The 25,155-nt window shown below is 47.5% G+C and overlaps 2 protein-coding genes across 2 annotated transcripts in view; one reads left to right on the plus strand and one right to left on the minus strand.

Annotated features, from left to right (window-relative positions):
* The window catches only part of LOC311240889 (tubulin-specific chaperone D-like), a 115,320-nt gene that overhangs the window by 65,479 nt on the left and 24,686 nt on the right, over positions 1 to 25,155 (minus strand). The window contains 4 exon segments of the mRNA XM_084329494.1: positions 8,881 to 8,966; positions 11,323 to 11,352; positions 11,459 to 11,516; positions 17,265 to 17,421. Coding sequence (XP_084185620.1) covers positions 8,881 to 8,966; positions 11,323 to 11,352; positions 11,459 to 11,516; positions 17,265 to 17,421 — 331 coding nt within the window.
* LOC311240337 (zinc finger protein 750-like) lies at positions 20,320 to 25,097 on the plus strand. The gene is made up of 3 exons (XM_084328917.1): positions 20,320 to 20,502; positions 22,087 to 23,407; positions 23,559 to 25,097. The coding sequence occupies exons 2-3, from the start codon at positions 22,107 to 22,109 to the stop codon at positions 24,139 to 24,141; spliced, it is 1,884 nt and encodes a 627-aa protein (XP_084185043.1). The 5' UTR covers positions 20,320 to 20,502; positions 22,087 to 22,106; the 3' UTR covers positions 24,142 to 25,097.

The raw sequence follows: 25,155 nt of genomic DNA on the forward strand, positions 1-25,155 counted from the left end.
GGCCATAAGGAATGAGTCTGTGCTCATGGTTGGAAGGAGCTCGATATGTATCGCTCTGGTGGTCATGCATTTGAATACAATACCCCACCGCTTCTCGGTGCCTCTTCCTCTCTTTATATACAACGGGCCAAAACAGTCCATGCCTGTGGAGTGGAATGGCTTGTCGCCGATTCGGAGGCGACAGGGGGGTAGGTCAGCCATCCGTGGTATGCTGGGCTGCGCGCGCCACTTACGGCAGTCTAGACAGGTTCGCTGGAAGCGCCGTACTGCTTCTCTCCCTTGTAATATCCAATAACGACGTCTGATCTCCGCGAAGACTCTCTCTGCTCCTGCGTGGTGCACATCCTCGTCGTATTTCTTTATGATCAGCTCTGTGACCTTGTGTCGGCTGTTCAAGACGATCGGGTGCTTAATGTCATCTGGTAGATCGGGGGCTCTCCGCAGGCGACCACCCACTCTGATGAGATTATGTGCGTCACTCTCTGGTGCCAGGTGAATCAGTCTGCTGTCTGATGGGACGGGGTTTCCTCCCTGTAGAGAGTCTAGCTCATCGGGGAACGAGTCTCTCTGGGCTCGTTGTAGTAGAAGAAGTTCTGCTTCTTCGTAGTCAGCTGCTGACATGTCAGTGGTGGACTGAATCTCTGGGTGGTGCCGCAGGAATGTCCTTTGTTGCGCACTCTCTAGGGTAATGCAGTCATCTATGTTCGGGTCTGTGGAGGCGACAGTGCTCAGTCCACAGAACATAGGCTTCTTGTTCTCAGCCTCCTCGCTACTTGCTTCCCTCGGGTGGGCGTAGGCCAATCTCCTTCCGGGAGCTGGAGGAATGCTGGTCCGTCACTGTAGATGTTGCGACGGGTTAGGTCATCCAGGGACATTCCCCGGGTGATGACGTCAGCTGGGTTGTGTTTGGTATCCACATATCTCCAGCTTGCTTCTTCTGTTAGTTCCTGAATCTCGGTGACTCTGACTCCCACGAAGACTTTGTATCTGCATGAATCAGACTTAATCCATGTGAGTACTGTCGTGGAATCTGACCACAAGATTGTTCTATGCACCGGAATGGTGAGTTCACGTTGGATTAACGTGGCTAGATGCGCTCCTGCGAGGGCTGCGCAGAGCTCTAGACGTGGGATAGATTGTTGCTTACGTGGGGCTATCCTTGAGCGGGCCAATATGAAAGCAGTGTGTATCTCTCCTCCCATCTCTTGGGCACGCAAATAAGCAACCGATCCGTAGGCTACTTCGGAGGCATCGCTGAAGACGTGTAGCTCAATCTCGCATGTCTCTGGCCTCACTGTGGATGGGAAGTAGCTGCGGCGTATATTGACACCTGGGAGTGAGCGGAGTTCCGTCTCCCACTCTCTCCATGTTGAGGCAAGGTGTGCGGGTATTGGGTCGTCCCAGCCCTGGTCCTTGTCCCATAGTGCTCGTACAATCATCTTTGCCCTGGTGGTGTAAGGTAGAATACATCCCAACGGGTCATATTGTCTGGCGAGTGTTCTGTACACACTCCGTCTGGTGGTCGGTATCGCCGCCGACCTTCCTTGCTCTGGAGCCAAGGGTTTGTGTCTATAGTGGAGCGAGTCTGTTTTGAAGCGCCAGACTAATCCTAGTGTCATTTCTTGGGCTTCTCCTGGGATTGTCGCCATTCAGGTCTCGCTGCTGGCAGCCTTGTCTGCGGAGGAGAGGCTGCGCAATACGTGCGGGTCACTGCTGGCCCACTGCCTGAGATCAAAGCCTCCTTTGATTAGGGAGGCGCGTAACTTGATTAGGAGAGCCTCGGCTTCTTCTTGAGTCGAGACGCTTTGTAGACAGTTGTCTACGTAGAAACTGTTCTTCACACTGTGTTGGACCTCTTCATCTGCTGCTGGGTCCTCTGTGACGTGTTTCTGTAGTGCGAATAATACTGGGGGGTCGCTGCTGGCCTGCTGCCGGAGATCAAAGCCGTCTTTGATCAGGGAGGCGCGGAGCAGCGCACGGCGTCGCCAGTCTATTTTCTTCTCGACAGGCTGCAGGAGTGTGGTGTCTCCTTCTGTCGTTCTGGAGTGGAAGCAGCTAGTGGCTGCTGTTCGGTTGAGAGATTTAGCGAGGGGGCCTTGCAATGTCCATCCTAGGCGGGTCTCGACGGCTGCAGGACAGCCTCGGGGACCTGTATGGACCCGGTCAATCGGGACTATGAGTTCTGCATGGTCGGAGCCTATCAACAGGGTCGGGGTAGCGCCGTTTATGAGCGGGATAGGTAATTGGCGCAGGTGCACATATTTATCCATCAACTTGGTGACAGGGTAGGTGTACTGCGAGAGTCCTATTTCTTGGCTGGTGAAAGCATTTGTGATCTTGTACCGTCGCTCTGGCTGCCCGTTGGCTGCGATAGTGAAGGAGACATTCTCGCCCTTTATCGTCTTTAAATCTCTTCTTATTGTCCGAATCGTCATTTCGTTCTTGCTCCCCCGCAGTCCCAGTTGAGTCGCAGCGGAGGCGAGCAGAAGGGTCTTCTCTGACCCGTCATCAAGGACGGCGTAAGTGTCCATGACTTTATCCTGGTAGCTCAATGTCACACTGACTACCTTTAAGAGCACTTGAGCTCCGTTGCTGCTGGCGGGGTCAATGTACATGACACTTGCCTTGGTGCCGCTCCGTGGTGCAGGTGTAGGCCGTCTTCCGTTACTATCGTGTAGTATATCTAGATGGGCTCCATCGCACCGGCTGCACCTTTTCTTTAGGCGGCATTCGGCTGCCATGTGGGGCCGCGCACATCGATAACAGCGCCGGTTGGACTTTATCCATTGGCTCACTTCTTCTGCATTCATCTTTGTGAATGAGTCACATTGTGACAGCCAGTGTTCTTTCTCACAGTAGGGACACGCTATCTTCCACTTCTCCTTTCTCGAGGGGGTGCTGTGACTCTTACTGCTCGGTACTGACTCTGATTGGTGCATGACAGTCACCGATCTTCTTCCATCACTTATTCTCCTGGGTCCCTCTCTGGAGCTTGGCGTGCTCCGCCCGAAGGTGTCCAGTCGTAAGCTGCTGACCTCTCTCGCCAGGAAGTCGGCCAGATCAAGGAGGGATGGCTCGGGGCCGTCGGGATCTCGGTAGTCCCTCTGCCGCCGAAAGCGCTCCTGTCTTGCGGGTGGCAGCTTCTCCAAAATCCTCTCAACGTTAGAGTTGGCGTACAGCTCATGCCTGCCCTTCTCCCGTTGAGCTCCCAGCATCCCCACCAGGGACTGCACTTTGATTGACATGTCGTCTAGTGAACGATTGTCTGTGGCTGGGGGTAGGCGGTCAATATGCCTTATCTCCTGGATTACGTAATCCCATATACGTCCATATCTTTGATCCAGCGCTGCAAGGGCCGCTGTGTATGGGGTCGAGGAGGTAGCATAGGCTAGCGCTATATTGTGCGCTCGCGGTACTTTCAGGTGCTTCAATAATATTGCATACTTGTGGCGTTCATCAACGACATCCACCATCATTGTCTCTAAGCACATCCGGAGCTCCGTGTACTGTGCTCGACTCTCATAGGCGAAGTCTGGGATTGACGGCGTGGCGTTGTATGACGCCGTGGATGGCGAATACATCGGCGAGCGTTGGGGGAGAGACCTCCTGGGCGAGTCCCCTCTTGCGCCTCGCTGTGGGCCGGTACTGGCAGGGTACCATGGCCCGCTGGTCCAGGTACTGTTCCTCGGGGCTGGTCGTGCGTCGTGCTCACCCGTAAATAGAGTCGGGGGTCTGTAGCGCAGCGCCGCGGGGGTATAGCCTGGACTGTATGGGACCTCCTGGTCCGGTGGAGTACTGTGCTGTCGTCGGGCTTGGTTCTCCTCTTCTCCCTCTTCTTCTTCTAGCAAATCTTCCAGATCTTGTAATCGTTTATTTAGCTTCTCCGCAGTGTAGGCCGCTCCTTCCTTGTAGCTGGGTCTCGCTTGGACCGGTATGGGAAGGGGGTCTGCGGGGGGTCTAGACTCGGTCTGTTGGTCAAGTTCAGGGTCGCTTGCTCGTTGCGGTGACGCTGCTCTTGACTGCTGTCTCGACGAGTTCCTTGAGCCCCTGGCGGAGGGAGAGGGAGTTGTCCTTTTGATCAGCTGCTCTATTAGCTGCGCTTGTAGTCTGTCGCGCTCTGCGTCTCTTTGGGCACTGGCAGCGGCGCGCTGGGCGTCGGCCCGGTCTCTTGCCATATTCTCTTCCATCTGGAAGCGTCTCATCTCCAGACTTGTGCGCTGTTCTTCGCTCCGTTGCTGTGCTTGGAGGTGTTCGCGCTCGCTGGTCGCCTGGGCTTGGAGACGTTCGCGCTCGCTAAGCGTCTGTGCTTGGAGCCGATCGCGTTCGGTAGAGGCTGTCAGGCTGACGAGGAACGCCTGTTGTAGTATCCTCTCCGCTTCGCTGGGGGAAGGCGGTAGTGGAGGTGAGCCGCTCCTGCGTGAACCGCTCCTGGGGGTACTCGTTGGGGAGTCCTGGAGCTCTAGTTCCTCGGCGCTCTCCTCTTCTTCTTCCGTGCAGAGTTCCCTCTCTGTAGGGCTATCTTCCTCCCGGGGCGTGTCGGGGACTACTTCTTTAGTAGTGGCGGGGGGTAAAGGCATGTCAATTCCCTCCTGGTCTCCACCGTGGGCTTGGTCAGTTACATTAGGACCTACTAGGGCTTCTTTGCTCGGGGAAACCTGGTCGTTAAGGTCAGACATAATTTTACTTTCTACTTTTACCACGTTTACCGTTTGTCGAAGGCTAGGTAGTTGACTGACAGTGTAAGCCTCTAAGTACTGAGGAGTCTGTCGTCTGTGCCGCGGGCGTTCTAGGTTAGGAGGATCGTTTCGTGGAGTGTTCATCATAGGCCATTTCGATATTAATAACACTATATTAATATTACACTAGTTACCATCCGGCTCGAAGGACCAATTGTAGCTGAGGGGTACAATTCCCTGACTGTATTGTTAGATATGATATTTAATACCACTACCTCATGTACTTTAACTTCTGGCCACCCAGTACAAGATATAAGTATGATGAACACTTTCCCACCTGATGAAACGAACCAACACAAATGGACCAAATCGAATATTTAATACAGCAAAGGGTGTATACAACATTCACTTAATTACATTTATGATTTGAAATGTTGAGTATGCACTTTTATGGCAAATGAGTATTCGTAGGTAAATCAACATTGAATGTCCAATCTCTGGTTGCGCAGGGAGTAAGTATACAACCTGGAATATTTAGGAAACGATAGCGATAGTACTTAAATGATTATAGCTGGATACACTAAGGGGGGGGGGGTCCCGCTGTTTGTAAGACAGTAGGAGGGGGGGGTTAGAGAAGTCGCTGGCGGTATCCCATCTGGCCGACGGTGTCTTGGGAGAATCCAAAGTCTTAGACCCAGTGCCCACAGAACCTCGGGCCGCAGACGAATACAGCTGGACCCTCTGTGGAACGGTATCTGCCGGTCCACAACGGAGAGACGTGGTGCGACCTCACGTGTAGAGCGCCGCCTCACCTGTAGTCCTCTCCGGGGGGTAATTCCAACACTCGACAGTGTTGGCCTTTATCCATGGAATAATCAAAGCACATAAAGCATAATCCAAGAGCCGTGGAAGGCTCGCCGTCGTCGGGTAGAGTAATCCAATATACAGGTCCAGTCGCTCTTGACCCGGAGCTCCTCGGATGCAATCACCACTAGGGGTCTGACCAGCCTGGATAAGCGTCCAGATAACGTCAGGAACGATGGGGGTACTGATAACTGTAGAACTCGAACCGAACGATGCACCATACATAAATAGACTATTATTAGCTTAATAGAATACGTCCAACTCGACGGTATGGTGCCAAACTATGACCATTCAACTATTAATCTACACGATATCTCAATGCCTATTCTGGGCCAAGTAGGCCCTACTACACCGCACGTGCTTCGTGGGGAGGCTTTTGCGTCTGTCACTCTGTTGGAGGGTAAAGAACTGGACTAAAAGAAAGTTCTACTTTACGAGCGCCATATATATATGCGCTATGAACAAATAGTACCACACGTATTTCGCCCGGCATATTACTGCGCGGAACCGGGGGTTGCCTCGACATGTTAGGCGGCACGATTGAACTTGAACCTAGGGGTATGGCAACCTGGCGCCAGGTTCTCGTCCAATGGTAGAATGAAACTATTATGGGCTGTTTAGTAGAAACGGGGATATTCAATGCATATTGTACAAGGAATATACAGGGGATATCAAACGATATAGAAATACAATTAAATATATATATATATATAAATAAATATACATATTCGGTTTAATCTGATCCTTCACAACAGTTGGTATGGGTTATATATGCAGGTGTATACGTAGGTATATAGAAGAATTATATGCAGGTATGTACAGACAGATATGGATACAGAGTTATACGGGATACACCGGGGAGGAATCTGGATCTCTACGCGTACGGTTCTCTATGTAGCCGCGATGCTCCGGTACTTTGTGCCTTGGGGCTAGTATCTTTCTCCTTTGTTAGCCGTGGAATGTTTGCTCTCATGCTGGTGACAGACTTGTGTCAATGGTGACAAGTAGTACAGAAGGGGTAGGGGCACCACCACTCCCCAAGTGGCATTTCACAAGAGAGAAGTCATTCCTGAGATGCTACAGGTGCATGTTGTAAATCGACATGGCGCTTCTTAAAAGGAACACGCCAACATTTGGGGTTAATTAGCTTATTGTCTTATCCAGAGAGAGACGAGAAGATAGACACCAGTTTCCTCTCTGTGCGTTCAGTAGAAAGCTATTTGGCTGCACGTTAGCCTAGCTTAGCACAATGAATGGAAGTGGGCATTGCCGGTTAGCCTTCGGGAGAGGTGTTAGTTGGACAATGCCTAGGCTAACCGGATATGTCCACTTCCATTCATTGTGCTAAGCTAGGCTAACGTGCAGCCAGATAGCTTTCTACTGAACGCACAGAGAGGAAACTGGTGTCTATCTTCTCGTCTCTCTCTGGATAAGACAATAAGCTAATTTCCAAAAAATTTGGCGTGTTCCTTTAACACATTGACGACCAGCGTGTAGCGCCGATTTATAGGCCAGAGGACAGAGGTTTGTTTACAAACCGATGTACTTTCTAACAGCTATATATATACTTTGTCCATTCTCATTGTCACTTGAGTGCATAAACCGTGCCTTCATAATGGCTTAAAGAAAATAAAAATCCATCGGTTGGTTGTCATTTTATAGCGCTGTGAATATAAGGTTTATCGCAGTTTTCGCCTTGGTTTTTTTCTGGGGAGCCAGATAATAGGCTAAAGGCTAGTCACGTTATATCAAGCGCCATTTCTGCTGTATATATACGAATGAAATAAAACAAACTGCGTAGCATCCGGACTATTACAGAGCATCTATGGATGAAATGGGGGCGGCGGGGAACGCCGATTACTATTATTGATTAGCAATACAGTGTGCGTTCAATATACCATTTTCACTGATCGATCACGTTACGTTTTAAAACAATGTCCAATCCAGCTGTAATTTGGGTGAATAGTATCCTACCGTCAGGCCATGTGATCACCGGCAGCATTTCGTCATTAGTCATCAGAATCTGGTAGATCGATATGTCCATTGGCTAATCATAAATCCCATTATTCCAGGCTGAAATATGCGTTCGGTAACGGGATCAAAGATGGAGGGTGTTCGTTTGGAACTGAGGCTCATATGAAATGCCCACAGACAGTATAAATAATTTTTTTTTCAATCGCCCTCAATGATACTGCAGTGGAGCGATGGCGCCCCTAAGCGGATCTGGCCGGTATTGCATGTTTCGAAAATCAAATATGTGGGTAGGTCCTGCAAGTCGATCGCGGACGCTAATAGCGTTATTAATATGGAATAAAACAATAACAACTCGCCACGAGTTAACTCGTGGCTCTGGTCCTAAACGGGTGGAATCGAAACACGTATATATGTGGACGGTCCACATAGTGTTAAAGGACGGCTTGTCTGGTGGACACTTGACGTTGGCCTTTTTGGTCTGAAAGTGCTGCTTTTAGAGCTGCCTGCTGACCGTCTTCTGGTGAAAGGGGCACTTCACCCAAAGAAAACTAAAACAATGCAGATTTATTTGGCACATAATCTCACGCACACATCTAAAAACGTGTTTGCTCACATTCATTTAGTTTCGACAGTTATTGAGAGTAAATGCGTGACGCCGCAGCGGACGTTGAATCCTTGCTTTGTGGTAATTACAGCTCAATGAATTGATAAGGTAGCAGTCCCTATACGCTTCAAATTTTTGCTATATAATTAACACAACACAAGGATTCAATGTCCCCTACGGCACATCACTGTCAATCAAACTAATTTACCCTCAATAACTGTCAAAACTAAACGAATGTGTACAACGTTTTTAGATGTGTGTGCGTGAGATTATGTGCCAAATAAATCAGCATTGGATTTTTTAACGACACACAATATTGAAGCAGGGAGCGCTTCAAGCAGGTTACTTCTGCATCTGACCTAGACACTAGCTTCTGAAAGCTCTACAGCAGTGTTCCAGGAGGATGGGTGCTTTTGATACCTCTCAATTCATTATTTGAATGTCATATACCACAAACTGCTACTTAAAGGTGCTGGAAGTGGTATTAAGAAAATATATATTATATTATGTAATATAATATTGGATAAAGTGGGAAGGGATACCAGAACATTTATTTTGTGTTTACTGCAGAGCGGAGGGACTGGGAGACTGACCAGACACTCTGTATCAGTGACGACTGTCCGAATGTAGAGCTATTTAACAATTATTTTAACAAAACCTTACAGCACCTTTAATGTCATATACCAGCACCTTTAATGTCATATACCACAAACAATGTGAGGGGCTGTCCCTCATCCCTGTGTGAAGCTCTCCGTCTCTTACCTGATGATCAGGTAACAATTGGTGAGATTCCCAACAGCAAAGTAGTCTGCTGCCGTCACAATATCAATGCCGTGAGGAAACGTGCCCTATGGAGACGAGGAATGACACCAGACTAGGAATGACACCAGACACCAGACTAGGAATGACACCAGACTAGGAGACTGAGGGGGCTTTCTCACTAACCATTCGGGGTCGAATCACAGCCCGATCGCACCCAAATAGGGTGTGTCCGTCCTACTGAGAACGCTCCCCCCGTCCCCGGGGACGCTGATTCGCTCCAAACCTGGACCGCTGGAATAGGTGGTTTCGGGTGCGCGCCAGTGGTTCAAATATAACTTCATATGTATTGGTTATTCGTTTCTTTATATCAGCATCCAGTTTCCACCACCGTGTGTTAAAACTCTTCCTGTGTTGACGTTCGAGCGTGACATCATCGCCTACGGCAAGCTTACACGCTCAAAATGCAAACCGTAAACAAAACCCGGAGCGCACCAAGACTGCAGTGTGTACACAAACCAGAGGGGGAAGAGGGAGGGGGGGAGTTCGCACCCAAGGACGGAGCGAGGACGGAGCGGAGCTGATTCGACCCCGAATGGCAGTGAGAAAGCTCCCTGACTCAAGATTCAATGACTCAAGACTGTAACACTCAAGTTCAACACTGTTTGTTGAACAATCTTACTGACCCGTAGCTGCCAGAGTTGTACCCTTCCTGCTGACTTGTTCTACATTTACATTTAGTCATTTAGCTGACACTTTTATCCAAAGCGACTTACAAGTTCTGTACGACAAGTCAGCAGGAAGGGTACAACTCAGCTGAGTAACAATTAGAGATGTTCCGATACCATTTTTTCCTTTCCGATCCGATTCCGATACCTAAGCTTTGGGTATCGGCCGATACCGATGCTTATCCGATACCAGTGCATACATAAAAAAAAAAAAAAAAAAAAAAAAAAACGATATTATATAATTTTTTTTTTTAACAAATACTGTTTTATATATACTGTTTTTTAGTAATAACTAGAAAGTAATGGTATTTATTCAACAACAGGTGATTGTATAGATTTGTATTAGTATCATTAATCAATGAGTATGGGGCTTCAGCACTGCAGATATACCCTACTCCAATGATCCACACGGACATTATACGTTGCTGCACTCGCTACCCACTGGCTCTGCAGATATACCCTACTCAGTCTGTCTACAAGGCTCCGTTTCAGTAGCAGTCGGATCTGTTGTGATTTTTGCACAATAAATATTCAACATTCTCTTTTGAGACTCCGCCTCAGACTCTTATCATTTGGCACTAAAAGCTAAACATTGTCACCGATATGGCTGTCCGCAACATGTCATTAATTGTGTACGCGAGGTGGTCTCAATGACGACGTCAACGTGAGCTAAGTTAGCATAGCATGAGCTGCCGGTATATGAAAAGACTGTAACGTTACTGGTGACATTGTGATTTAACGAATACTCCTTTGCCAACTTGCTGTACTTTGCTTGCAGGTCTGCAGCCATTATTGCTGGATTATATGAATAGCCCCAACTTTAGCCAAGGTAATGTTAAAGCTAGCTTTCGGTTAGCTGTTCAATGCTAATAACACCAGCCACCAAGCGAACCCATGAGCTCCCCGTCAACACCGCTCTGTCGGGACGATGACATTTAAGAAAGTATCTGCTGTTAAAATGACAAATGGCATTGACACTTTAATCGATTAAGCACCCGTTTGTTTTATAATGCTTACTCAACAGACCACAGTGTTGTTGATAAATTACGTCATATGGTATCGGAGCGCAGCATTAGAGGGTACTCGCCGATACCGATACCAGCATTTTAGCCAGTATCGGCGGCTTTTCCGATACTGGTATCGGTATCGGAACAACTCTAGTAACAATGATCAAACAGTGCTGAAACTTGGGTGCTGCAGTATTGAGTGCATAGACATAAGATATATTAGTATAGTAGGAGGAGTGGATGGTAGTATAGGACAGTAAGAAGGTTAGTGGATGCTCTCCATAACTTGTATGTCGCTTTGGATAAAAGCGTTGACTAAATATAAATGTTTACATTGTAAATCATTTACATTTTATTGTTTATATTTGTAGATAGAATGATGTTTTACTCTATTCTGTATCTATTAAATTACTTTATTGTGTGTGTGTGTCTGTGTGTGTGTGTAAAGCGACTTTGGATACTCAGAAAAGTGCTGTATGAATTGAATGCGTTATCAAATGAACCGCCAGCGGTGCCCTGTGGCCAAGGTACGAGTTCAGGTCAACTGGGTCCCTTTTTCTTTCTTTTTTTTTTTAAAGGAACTACTATTTTGACTTGAGATAATAAGACAAGTTCAAGCAGGTCCTCGGATGGCAGTCAGCGAATAGAATTAAAATCAGTAAATCTCTTAGTGATGAAGGAGACTTAAAAGTGCATCTGTGGTCACAAACCTGTCTTCCGACATTCTCCTGGAAGGCAGCCTAGGACAAAATGAGAGACAGAGATTTAACAGATGTTCTGTCGCCGAATTAGATCAGTCGAGCAGATTTTCGGGAAGATTTATTATTTTTTACTTCAAACACTCACCGACGCGGCTCTCCGGCAGTTGACGTTTCGGTCGAACACAGCAGTGATGAGCAGGGCACTGCGGAGAGAAACATAATGTTATTGTTATGAGCCTCGTTATTGCCTATATTTATTGTAACATATAATATAACCGATAGGGCATACAGACCTGCACCTTTGTTTACACAGTTTATTTTTCTCATATTTCTATATTGAGTGAATTATACAATAATTATATTGTTATATTGTATAGTGAATTATATTGTTTACACTGTTTATTTTTATATTCAGATCTAATCTTATTGCCTATATGCATGTCTTTCTACTATTAACCTGCCCAGACCTGTACCCCCCCTCCCCTAAAATTTATTGGATTAGATTCAATAACATTAGACAAAAAGCCACAATGTTAATTTTAGATTAGATTCAGATTTATTTATTTATACAGCACAAGTAAAGAGGTTTGGCATCCAACCAGAGTACACATGTAACAGTAAAGTGCAATAGTATTATGTAACTTATGTACAGGTGATTAAACTGAGTCTAAAACATATAAATGAGTACTATTGAGAAATAGTGCTAATCAGATGTATGTACAATGTAGTATTATTAAGAATTATATGCAGGTATATTCAGACAGATTATGAATACATATACACATATCTGCAGTAAATATAAACATATACAGTATATATATACTGTATACACAGCACTATTGTACATGCTATCATACAGAGTTATATGGGTAGACTATAGTATGAGGTAGGTAGTTATGATTACAGTGTAGGGCAGTTGTAGACAGTGAAAGCAGTAGGTAGGTAGGTATACAATTAGTATAGGCAACGTATAGTTTGTATAGTATGGGTAACAGAGCCTAGGCCCCTAGTGTATAGGGTCGTTCAAATAGAGAAGGCATGTGTCAGTGGAGTGGGATGTTCTGAAGCCAGATTGGAATTCGTAGATTAGATTTTTTTCCACAAGGTACTTTTCGACCTGTTCGTATATTATTTTTTCCATGACTTTCGAGGTGGAGGTAAGAATAGAAACTGGGCGGTAGTTGCCTGGGTCTAATTTGCTGCCCTTTTTGTGCAGGGGGGTTACTCTTGCAATTTTGAAGTCTTTGGGTACGTGTCCCTGTTTTATGGAGAGGTTTATTATGTGTGTGATGACTGGGCTGCACAGGCGCCATGAGGTGACGCATTTGACTTATTTTCTAAGGTACACTAAAAGAAAGACTCAAGTGCTGAGGGAACAATTAAGAGATTAGGAGATTATTTATGGGATACATTAAGGGAAACATGATGAGTGGTAATTAGGACCGGCTGGTTCACTTCCTCTCTGGACGGAGGCTGTCTGGCTGTGAAACGTCGCCCCACCCTCTGCAGTAGGAGAGAGGGAGAGACGACTGCTCAAACGCTCTGCGCGAGGCCTCCATGGTGGATGCATGAATACAATCAAGCAAATGCATTACCACAATACCAAAGGGTTAACCCTTTCACTGCGACAATACAGAAGGTTAACCCTTTCATTGCCACGCAACAAAGGGTCAACCCTTTCACAACCACACTACAGAAGGTTAACCCTTTCACTACCACACTACAGACGGGTTAACCTTCTGTAGTGTGGCAGTGAAAGGGTTAAGCCTTGATGCGAGGAATCACAAAGTGGGTGCATTTTCTTCTCGCAGCGCACCGGGTGTGAATCACTACATCATTATTGGAATGGAATTTTGGAACCTATGGACCCCGTTCTAGCGACTGGCTGGTCCTCAAGGTCCCCAGAGTTTGCTCAGAACAGGGTAAATCTGCATTTGACTATGATGCCCCTCTAGCTCATGGAATGAACTCCAGGAACTCGAGGAAAGAGGGCAGGGTTTGAGATAGGTCCATTACTCATAATTCAAGGCCATGTCTACAGTTTTGCAGGGGGAAACGGCACTTGCCCAGGCTAGCAGCAGGTGAATTTGGCCCGTTGCCTGCATCAACTTACTGGAGGCCACTAGCGTCGCTGTATGATTAAATATGACTTCCCTCCAGCGCTGAAAGTTGTCAACTTGATTACAAGCGGTTGGCCTCAACATTCCTCCCTTCATTGCTGCTCAAATGTGTTTGGGAGGGCTGGCTGCACGACAGATGGCTGTTTAGTGGGCTAGGTGGGCTTAACTCAGTGGGCTAGGTGGGCTTAACTCAGTGGGCTAGCTGGGCTTAACTCAGTGGGCTAGGTGGGCTTAACTCAGTGGGCTAGGTGGGCTTAACTCAGTGGGCTAGGTGGGCTTAACTCAGTGGGCTAGGTGGGCTTAACTCAGTGGGCTAGGTGGGCTTAACTCAGTGGGCTAGGTGGGCTTAACTCAGTGGGCTAGGTGGGCTTAACTCAGGTTTAACTCAGTGGGCTAGGTGGGCTTAACTCAGTGGGCTAGCTGGGCTTAACTCAGTGGGCTAGGTGGGCTTAACTCAGTGGGCTAGGTGGGCTTAACTCAGTGGGCTAGGTGGGCTTAACTCAGTGGGCTAGGTGGGCTTAACTCAGGTTTAACTCAGTGGGTTTAACTCAGTGGGCTAGGTGGGCTTAACTCAGTGGGCTAGGTGGGCTTAACTCAGGTTTAACTCAGTGGGCTAGGTGGGTTTAACTCAGTGGGCTTAACTCAGTGGGCTAGGTGGGCTTAACTCAGTGGCCTAGGTGGGCTTAACTCAGTGGGCTAGGTGGGCTTAACTCAGTGGGCTAGGTGGGCTTAACTCAGTGGGCTAGGTGGCCTTAACTCAGTGGGCTAGGTGGGCTTAACTCAGTGGGCTAGGTGGGCTTAACTCAGTGGGCTAGGTGGCCTTAACTCAGTGGGCTAGGTGGGCTTAACTCAGTGGGCTTAACTCAGTGGGCTAGGTGGGCTTAACTCAGTGGGCTAGGTGGGCTTAACTCTGAATTATCACATGAGCAGACAGCCAGACACACAAAAGCACCTTAACCCTCCTGTTATCCTCAAATTGACTTTACACCCTTTATCCCTGGGGGCATTTTGACCCCTAAATAAAACATTACCCCCACCCACCCCATTATACATCCAGAATACCTATTATATATTATCGAAAAAAATATATAAATAACCATAAAATCTCACTGATTGACATAACGCTTTAAAGAAAGATCTTTGCTGTGAGTTTGTCACGCTCTCGTCGGCCCCGTCTCGTATATCTGTCATCAAAGCGATGACATGAGATATAATATGGAATGTCTTTGGAGACATGGTGGCTGGAAATATTGCCCTTCCAGTGTCAGCATTCCAAAGACTCAAGTTCTCGCGAAGTGGATTATATGCATTATGCATGTTATAGTCCCCCCTGCCTCCTGCCAGTGAAACACGGGCCTGAAGCTGCACTGAGAGGTTGTGTGCATCTCGCGTGCATCTCGTGTGCATGGAGGGAAGGAGGTGACAATTGCAGCGTGAAGCGGTCTGGCGGTGCAGTTGAAATCCATTATAGATTGAGGTGAAGACAGTGGTTTGGACCTCGAAGGGGGGTGGGTTCTCAGCGGGTTTAGTTTTTCGACCCATGTAGTCTTTATTATATATTTGTTTTTTTGGTTTTCCTTTTCTAAAAAGTGCATTGTACTGTTTTTGTCTGTGTAAAAGAAAGAGTGTGCATGTGTGAGTAAGTGTGTGTGTGTAAGATAAGATAACATAAGATTTTCCTTTATTGATCTGAATATATACTATGTGGAAGAGTAAAAGTAATACACAAGGTGCAGTATGCACACTGCACTGTGTGTGTGTGTGTGTGTGTGTGTGTGTGTGTCCGTGTGTGTGTGTGTGTGTGTGTGTGGCCCACGTCTGTGACAAAAGTTGCAACTCCTTGCGTGATGCCACTCTCGACGCTGAGACACAGGGTGTCATCATCGGCGTACGATGAGTCAGCGGCAGGACCCAGCTTGCCTCCTGAGCCGCAGTGCCGGAGGAGCCAGAGGAGCGGCGACCGAAACCTACAGCGACAGGCGAAACCTGGCAGGACTGCAGGCTGCAGGGGGGGGGGGGGGGTTGGGGAGGCTGCCGCTGCAGGGGGTTCAAACTGAAGTCTGCTGAGCTGGTCTGCACAGTCACAGCCCTCGCAGCCCACAGGTCCACACACGTACTGTACTGTACGCTCGGCGGAGTTTTGTATATTTTGTATAGTGTTTTATTCTTTTTACTGTGTGAAGAACAATCTACATTTCACTGTAATGTACATGTACATTATGTGTGACAACGATTCAATGCATCATGAAATCTCTTCATTTGATTCGATTCGATACATTTTCTATCAGTTAATTCCCCAAAAATGTTGAATACACAAATGTGGCTGGGTGAACTGATTCACTCAGCATGAATGGACTATAGGTTAATAAAAACAATACAAAAGAAAAACATAATTTTTTTTGATTCATTTTGATTATAATCGATTCTAACATTTTCAAATCGATGCAGTTGAATCGTCACATTAGAATCGATGCATCAATGCATCGTTACACCCCTACTTTTAATACACAACTATACTTACACAGGCTCCCGGTATTCTCTTTAGAACACAGGTTTATTGGCATAAACAGTTACAATATCATTAAGCTGAGCAGGGGATACTCTTGAATACAGAAGTGCATACTCTCTCCTCCATCTGAATACAGAAGTGCATACTCTCTCCTCCATCTGAATACAGAAGTGCATACTCTCTCCTCCATCTGAATACAGAAGTGCATACTCTCTCCTCCATCTGAATACAGAAGTGCATACTCTCTCCTCCATCTGAATACAGAAGTGCATACTCTCTCCTCCATCTGAATACAGAAGTGCATACTCTCTCCTCCATCTGAATACAGAAGTGCATACTCTCTCCTCCATCTGAATACAGAAGTGCATACTCTCTCCTCCATCTGAATACAGAAGTGCATACTCTCTCCTCCATCTGAATACAGAAGAAGGCTACTGAAGAAGGCCTCTCTCTTCCAAGGTGAAATACCAAAGAGACACCAAGATCCTCGCTCTCTCTGGCATAATATGACCTTTTGTTATCACCCTCTCCTTACATATCTCGCTTTCTGGTGCCTAAAAGTCAACACAACCTCGGTTCTCCTAGATTCGTTCCCCCTGCGAGAGACGCCATCTAGTCTAGCTAAGAATAGAATTATTTGCATATTATCAACATATGGTTTGGAGGTCTTGGGGGAAAAAAGCTGCTTCAGAAAATGTCAAGAGAGAAACTTCAAGTGTGTCTGACTCTTATAGTCTGGACATGGCAAGTCAGACCTGATGGGTCTTTTGTGTTTCAGTGTGAGGTGTTCTTTGTCCTTTGAAAAACGCCAGTTCCAGAGAGTCCTCTGTGAAGTGTTAACACCTCTGCTTAACGGCCACAGCCTGACAGAGAGTCACCATTCACATTTACATTTAGCTGAAGCTTTTATCCAGAGCCACTTACAGATTGTGAACAACACGTCAGCAGGAGGGGTGCATCTCTGGCAGCTAAGGGTCAGTGATATTGTGCAGAGTGTTACACTCTGAATATAGACATATTACACTAAGTGTGTCTGACTGTCTCTGACCACCAAACCTGCAAGGACTACAATGCATGACTCATATCATGCCAGTTAGGGTACCTTGTGTATACCTGTATCACTGTACATATTAATACTACAACTCTGTACATACATCTGATTAACACTATTACTCAGTAGTACTTATTTATATATTTTATACCCAGTTTAAATCACTTGTACATTACTATTGCACTTCACTGTTACATTTGCACTGTGGTTGGATGCCAAACCACTTTTTGTTGCGCTGTACTTGTGCCGTATGACAGTGACGAGGACTCACCTGGCGATCTGGGTGACAAAAGGCTTGAGCTCTGTGGGCTCGTAGGCCCTGGCGAAGGCCCAGCACACGTAGCAGGCGGCGTCACGCACGTTTGAACCCACGCTGCAGGCCCCCCTCTTCTCTTCGTATGTCAGCGCCTTCAGGATGACGGGGACGACTGCAAGCAGAGGACAGAGCTCGTCTCTATAGGAATACAAGTTACGCTTCCTACCCGGAAAGCTGAATGATGTAATATGGTTATGTTGTTCATCTTGTCATCATTAATACAGCTATGTGTATACATCAGGGTATCTGCCAGTTTCAACAAGTTCAATTTAAGACTTTTTAAGAAGTTTTGAATACCAGGTAGAGCTAAATGTAATACCAATTTCACGACCAAAAAGAAAAAGAAAAGACCCCAAAAAAAGAAAAACACAACACTGAACTTGTGTTAAATTCTCATGCTCTTGCCAGACTCCCAGTAGCCCTGCGAAAAACAACTCATTATTAGGGCTGTTAGTTTATCGCGTTAATTAGATTAATTGATTACACAGAAATTGTAAAAAAAATATATTATTATTAATTTTTTTATTAAAATATTTTTTAATCTCATTCATTCCATAAGAACGTAGAATACACATTTACAGATTTTTTTTTTAATATGGTCCATTTGCATGTTCTTGGTATCTGATTCTAGGGACATCTATGGATCTCAGGGAATGTATTCCCAGTGTCAGAAATACTGTGTCTGTTACTAGGCTTGAGTAAATTGTAATGAACCAAATGAGAATATCAATAAAAAAAGATTATATCTTTGACTGTAAATAACACCATGCAAAAATTGACCAGATCTGATCAATCTAAGCAAATGAATAAATGGAAGATGATTAAACAGAAGGTTTTGTAGATACAGTACTGAATTCTGCCATCCTGACGCATGCCATTTGAAATATGATTATAGAATATAGAATATCAGGCCTAAAATGGTTATGCGATTAAAATGTGATTAATTACAAATCCTGTAATTAATTAGATAAAAAAATGTAATCGCCTGACAGCACTACTTATTATTAGTTAATCTCCCGACAGCCAGGCTACTTTTTAAGGCCTTAAATTGAGAATTATGAATTTAAGACTTTAATACCCCTGCAGATACCCTGATAAAACACAATAAAAGCCCCCAAAAATGCAAGCCTTGCAGTAATGAGATGACAGATAAGGAAACCGGGATTGATTCAAAGTACATTATCAGCTATAAGAAGATAAGAGTCGAGTGTGTATTAAAACCACAGGTAAGTATCAATATCTATATGGTAAGACGGGTCTGAATGAGTGCCACGTACCAAATACTAGACCTCTTGTATTCGTGGGCCTGTGATCAAATTAACGTCTGCACAACATATAGCTTTGCGTCATGCAGGAGAGTGAAAGGAAGACTTTGGCGACAGTGGCTCAGGAGGTAGAGCGGTCGTCTGGTCACTAAAGGTTTGCGGTTCAATTCCCGCTCCTCCCGGGCAGCGTGTCGAAGTGTCCTTGAGCAAGACACTTAACCCCTAATTGCTCCCGTTGTGCAGGTCGTCACCTTGGATGTTTGTCTCTGCCATGTGAATGTGTGAGTGAATGGATGAATGTGAGGAACAAAATTGTAAAGCACTTAGGATAAAAGCTGCTATATAAACGCACCATTTACCACAAAGCCAAAAGCACAAAGATGAATATAGAGCACAAAGCCAAGGCTGGGCAGAGCACTAAGGCCAGGGGGGTGAAAAGGGCAGCCAGTGGCCAGACTGCACACAGCTGCCAGACAGCAAGCAAGAGAGCCAAGGGGAAGGAGTCAGGCAGGCCTCTGAGGACAAGGCCTCGCTGCTGCTGAGGACAAGTTTAACGACTGTCGTCTATAGATGAACTCTGCTGAGGACTATACAGCTTAACGACTGTCGTCTATAGATGAACTCTGCTGAGGACTATACAGCTTAACGACTGTTGTCTATAGATGAAACTGCTGAGGACACAGTTTAACGACTGTTGTCTATAGATGAAACTGCTGAGGACTATACAGTTTAACGACTGTTGCCTATAGATGAAACTGCTGAGGTCTATACAGTTTAACGACTGTTGCCTAGCGTACACTTTATTCTCCCGGGAACGACAGTGATCGAATGTTCACTAAGCACAGAGAAATTACACAATCCTTGTTGGCAACGGTTAGAAACAAGTGAAGTGCCATCATGTGATATCTGCCGCTTGACTGGAAAAAGGTGGAAGACACTGTACAGTATAAGTACAATATTTAAATATAAAGATTGTTTTGTAAACGTATGCCTATATATATGTAATGAATGGTATCGTGAAGCGCAGTCAAGAAGGGCTGGGGTGAGTAGCGGTGCTATGGGTTAAACTCACTCTCACATCCTCGAAAGACAGATAGACACGTTGCGAAGTAGTGGATTCACCTCTTGGTATAGCGGTCTGTGTTGCTGCCTGCGGTGTGGGAGACCGGGGTTCGACTCCCACTCGGGGCATCGAAGTTTGAGGTGACGTTGTCACAACCGTTACATATATAAGTCTCCCGGATCACTCCCGTTGTTTACATGACGAGTCGGGAAAAAGTAAGCAGTGTCGGGGGCCAACATTCATAATTTGCCAGTATGCAAATATGATCTTCCCTATTGGACCGTTATACTGGCCCGACAGCTACCACCACGAGATATGTTGAAACCTGCCGCTTTCAGTTCGAACCAATGGGTTTCCTCGGAACAGGGACATATATGTACTCGCCCATCCTGGCGACGACCGCGTGGTCCTTCCACGAAATAGCAGAGCGACGTGACGGGGAGAGGAGGGAGGAGGGAGAGCTGTTTTCCCATCATGTAAATCGTGGCTTGGGGCTTGACTAATATCAGGTGCATCGATGTTGCCTGAGGGCCCTGCTGTTTAGGCTGAGGCCCCGCCCCCCCCACACAGTGAGACAACACACACACACAGAGAGAGAGAGAGAGAGAGAGAGAGAGAGAGAGAGGAACTCACCTAACAGCTAAACACCAGCCAGTGGAGCAGACAGACTCACTCACGATCACACACACAAACACACACAGACAGACAGACAGAGAGAGAGAGTTCGAGGCCCTAAGAAAGTTTGGTAGATAACGTCCCGTCTTAACGCTCACGCTGGCTGAGGGTGGAGAGGCCTCCTGCAGCGGACCGACGCTTCTCCCGCAGAACAACGTTCCGGAGCAGTTTGCGGTCTCAGCAAGACCAGGTAAGACGACGATAATAAATTAATTTAAAAAGAAATTTAACCATCGACAACGAGGAAGCGATAGCTGGTGAACAATGTCGGACATTTAGTTTCTTCGTACAGAACGGTCGTCTTTTATTTGTACTCTAATCAAAAATGCTTGTGAGCTGTGGCTTGGTGAGTGTTCCTGGTCCGTGAGGGTACAGGTGTGTTTCGGGCGAGACCCAGACATGCACCTGCTGTTACCTGTGGTTTCCACTAATGTGCTCCCTGCACTGTCTTGACTGACAGACCCAGAGGCAGAGCTCACTGCACCTGGCAAAGATCTCCACAACAACCAGACCGGGAAGATAAACAGCTATGGAATATTACCTACTGCCAGACATTTTTTACGGCAGATGCGATAGAAATGTGCTCTTTAAGTAGTTGTTGCATTCGTCCAAGCAGAGGCAGTTGTTTAGGTTTATTTAAAACAGATATGTTGCTACCAGGAATAATATAAACGGCATAGTCACACAGTGAGGATGGGACACAAAAAGCTAGCTTTTCCAAATAATTGTCTCCCCTTGAGAAGGGAGTGGCTCTGTATGCCTACCACACCTGGAGAGAAACTTGAGGGACAACTTCTTGCGAAACCGCATTGACAAGCAGGTTCCTTCCAAATGGCGCACAGAAACGCCTAATTCACGGCCTTGGGTAACGCTTCATCACAAAGGGGGTGTCTGGGGGTACTTCAAAATGCCACTATTACACGGGATTACATTCGAGAGAGAGGTTGGTTTCAACAGCTATTACTCCTTGCCGGCGTTGCGTCACACAGACCTCCTTAGAAAGACTCTCACTCTCGAAGCCTCGGTGGGCCAGTCGAGTCCCACCGCGTCTCCAGAGCCGGTGAGCTCATCGGGGGCGATGAGCGGCGAGCCGGTTGCATCCCGCAGGTGTCGTCATGGGAAGCAGGTGGCCAATAGTTCCCACGCCGGCAGCGTGGAGTTTAGGGAAGACGGAGAGGCCGCAAGTCTCCACATGCCCTCCAGCTCTGCCTCCGTCGGTACCAACGTACCTGCCTGCCTAGTGCCTCAGCCTAGCTGCTCTCTCCATACCCCACAGATAGATGGTTGGACAGATAGATGAGCCAGAGAAACAGGCCAAGCGGTGGGGCTCGTGGGCTCCACCAACCGACCGTGACTACATTGAGACATGAGAGCACCTATATGCACAAACATACTGTAGGTATTTTGCATAGATACAACAGTTTTCATTCAATTTTTTTTATCCCGTGTTTGCTGCCCAGCAAGGGCCAAAATAACAGTTGCCAGAATAGATTAGCCCGAGGGTGCAGTGTTTTATGCAGCTAGGGATCTTTCTCCCTGAGCAACAGAGGACGCATAAGAAAGAAAAAAAGAAACTGCCTATGTGAGCTCCTCTCCAACGGAACCAGTCGAGCAACTCTGTGAGGCTGATCCTACCCAGTCATGTCAGCGAGAATGTGGCAATAAACCTACAGGTTGCCGCGGAACACACTTTCCGAGACCATTATGTGAAAAAAGGGGGGAAGTGGACAGAATGCAAACCGCATCTAATTTGACACTTGCTTTGTCATTTCAGCGAGAGCGCCCGAGGGGAAGATGGACGCCGTCCAGGAGCGCAAGCCGAAGAGGCCCCACTACATCCCCAGACCGCCGGGCAAGCCGTTCAAGTACCAGTGTTTCCAGTGTCCCTTCACCTGCAACGAGAAGTCCCACCTGTTCAACCACATGAAGTACAACCTGTGCAAGAACTCCATCTCGCTGCTGTCGCAGAAAGGCGGGCAGACGGCGAGACAGGTCAAGCCTTTGGGGAAGGGCGACCCTTTGCCCCCGGCCGCGGTGCCGAAGGGCTCGCCTCTCTCCGCCGCGGGTCAGGCCGCCAACCCCGAGAAACAGGGGGAGAACCGAGAGGAAGAGGAGGAGAAGAAGACGATGACGGCGACGGATGAGACGGAAGAGGTGGACGTCGGCCGCGACAGCCCGGCCAGGAGGGACAGTCCCAGTGTGATGAAACTAAGTCCAGGAACACCGGGAGAGATCGGAGAGAACAAAGAAGTCAAGTCTCTGCCACGCCAGTCTGCCTTCTCCCCCGTCACACCCAACAGAGACGGCGCAGAGGTCCTGAAGTCCCCGGCGCACCAGTCGGAGGAGCTGCCGGCTCCCGTGCCGTCGTTCAACAACCCCGCCTTCTTGTGGGGGCCGCTCTCGTCGTCCGTGCCTCTGAAGGCCTTCCCCCCTCACATGGTGCCGGAGTATTCTCCGTACGTCCTGCCCGAGCGCGCCCTTCACCCCCTCTACCCGCCGTACTTCCTCACGGGAAACGGCAACCTGAACGGTCCCAACCCTCCGACCTTCCGACCGGACTTTCTCGAGCCCCAGAGGCCGGTGGTGCCTCAGCCCATCGCCCCGGCCCACATGTCCCTCTTCCCCCAGTACCCCTACAGATACTGCCCCTCTCTTCACCCGGGGCCCCCTCTGCATTACAGCCTGTACCGCCACCCGGAGCTCTCCATGCCGATCCCGGGATCCAGGTACCTTCCTTGGGATCTGTATGGCCCGGGCCTCGGGGCTAAGGATTACGAGCTGTACATGCATCCACGTCCCCACGACGACCCCCGTAGCAGACCCGTCAAGGAGGAGAGTGCCAAGGAGCGGCCTGGAGACAAGCCCACCAGGCTGAGCCCCGTGGTGGGCAGCTCAGCCTCGGAGTCCCCCGACAGACCCGGCCATATCGTCCAGAAGGACAGCGAGGCTCCACAGTACACCGTCCTGGGTGAACCGCAATCCGCCAGACCATCGGAGAACACAGCTCCGGCCTCGCAACCAATGGGTGAAGATGCGAGCCGGGAGGACTCTGCACAAGGCCTGCTGCAGCTGAGAACTGTGCAGATAGAAGAGAAGTAAGTGAATCACCTCATTCAGTATAAAGAATGGTCAAATCAACGACAATTATGGTCCAATAAAACTATGGTATAACTGCCAAGTGGATAATGTTTCTAACAGCTCATTTCCCTCCCTCTCTCTCTCCATCTCTCTCTCTCTCCCTCTCAGGTCAACAGAGGACAGCAGGGAGCCTTCCACGCCTCTGTCAGAGAAATATCACGACTCGTCTTCAGAACAAGACGACGAGGACAACACGGAGGAGGATCTGGCTCCCCTCAACCTCTCCACGCGGGTCTCCAGTCCCCCCGACCACCGGGGGAGCTATCCCGAGACCGACGCAGGGGGGGAGGAGCTGCCTCTGAACCTGAGCCTCAGGACGTCGCACGGCGGCCCGGAACACTGCTTCCCGCACGGCTCCTCGGCGAGGCCCCAACAGCGGCCGACGGACGCCCCGTCGGACAGGGAGCCCTGTGACCACCAGAGGCAGACGGCCGCCCTGGCCCTCTGTCAGCTGGCCAGCGCCAGCAGCTCCTGCAGCCTCAGCAGCACTATGGGCAGCCCGTCGGAGAGCTGCACGGAGGCCTCCGCAGAGGAGACAAAGCACAAAGCCAAGGCTGCGCAGAACACTAAGGCCAGGGGTGTGAAAAGGGCAGCCAGTGGCCAGACTGCACACAGCTGCCAGAAAGCAAGCAAGAGAGCCAAGAGGAAGGAGTCAGGCAGGCATCTGAGGACAAGGCCTTGCTGCTGCTGAGGACACAGTTTAACGACTGTTGCCTATAGATGAAACTGCTGAGGACTATACAGTTTAACGACTGTTGTCTATAGATGAACTCTGCTGAGGACTATACAGTTTAACGACTGTTGCCTATAGATGAACTCTGCTGAGGACTATACAGTTTAACGACTGTTGTCTATAGATGAAACTGCTGAGGACTATACAGTTTAACGACTGTTGCCTATAGATGAACTCTGCTGAGGACTATACAGCTTAACGACTGTTGTCTATAGATGAAACTGCTGAGGACTATACAGTTTAACGACTGTTGTCTATAGATGAACTCTGCTGAGGACTATACAGCTTAACGACTGTTGTCTATAGATGAAACTGCTGAGGACTATACAGTTTAACGACTGTTGTCTATAGATGAACTCTGCTGAGGACTATACAGCTTAACGACTGTTGTCTATAGATGAAACTGCTGAGGACTATACAGTTTAACGACTGTTGTCTATAGATGAAACTGCTGAGGACTATACAGTTTAACGACTGTTGTCTATAGATGAACTCTGCTGAGGACTATACAGCTTAACAACTGTTGCCTATAGATACATTTTAACGTCTATAGATTAACTCACTTTTACTTCCACTTGAGCGAGCGTGTACACTTTATTTTTACAGGAACGACAGTGATCAAATGTTTACTAAGCACTGAGAAATGACACAATCCTAGAGACGATGCGTCTTGAGGAGAGGACACAAAGTGTCCTGCCCAAAACATTAAATGCACTGACTTGTTTGGCGACGGTGGAAACACTAGTGAAGTGCCATCATGTGATATCTGACGCTTGACTGGAAAAAGGTGGAAGACACTGTACAGTATAAAAGTATAATATTTAAATATATAGATGGTTTTGTAAATGTATGTCATCATGTCAGCTGCAGGGTTTTTGCGGGTACATGTAAATATTCCTAACACGTGTTGAATAGAAAAATAATAAAAGGATGGAATTTAAAAACGGGTGGCATTCACTGTGACTCTTCACG

This window comes from Notolepis coatsorum (genome assembly GCF_963971535.1).
Source record: "Notolepis coatsorum genome assembly, chromosome: 14".
NCBI lineage: Eukaryota > Metazoa > Chordata > Actinopteri > Aulopiformes > Paralepididae > Notolepis > Notolepis coatsorum.

What these genes read in the sequence shown, in the direction of transcription:
- LOC311240337 (XM_084328917.1), top strand. Translation starts at nt 22,107, where the DNA reads ATGGACGCCGTCCAGGAGCGCAAGCCGAAGAGGCCCCACTACATCCCC. An exon ending in ACTGTGCAGATAGAAGAGAA is followed by an intron (nt 23,408 to 23,558) that starts GTAAGTGAATCA and finishes TCTCCCTCTCAG; the next exon opens with GTCAACAGAGGACAGCAGGG.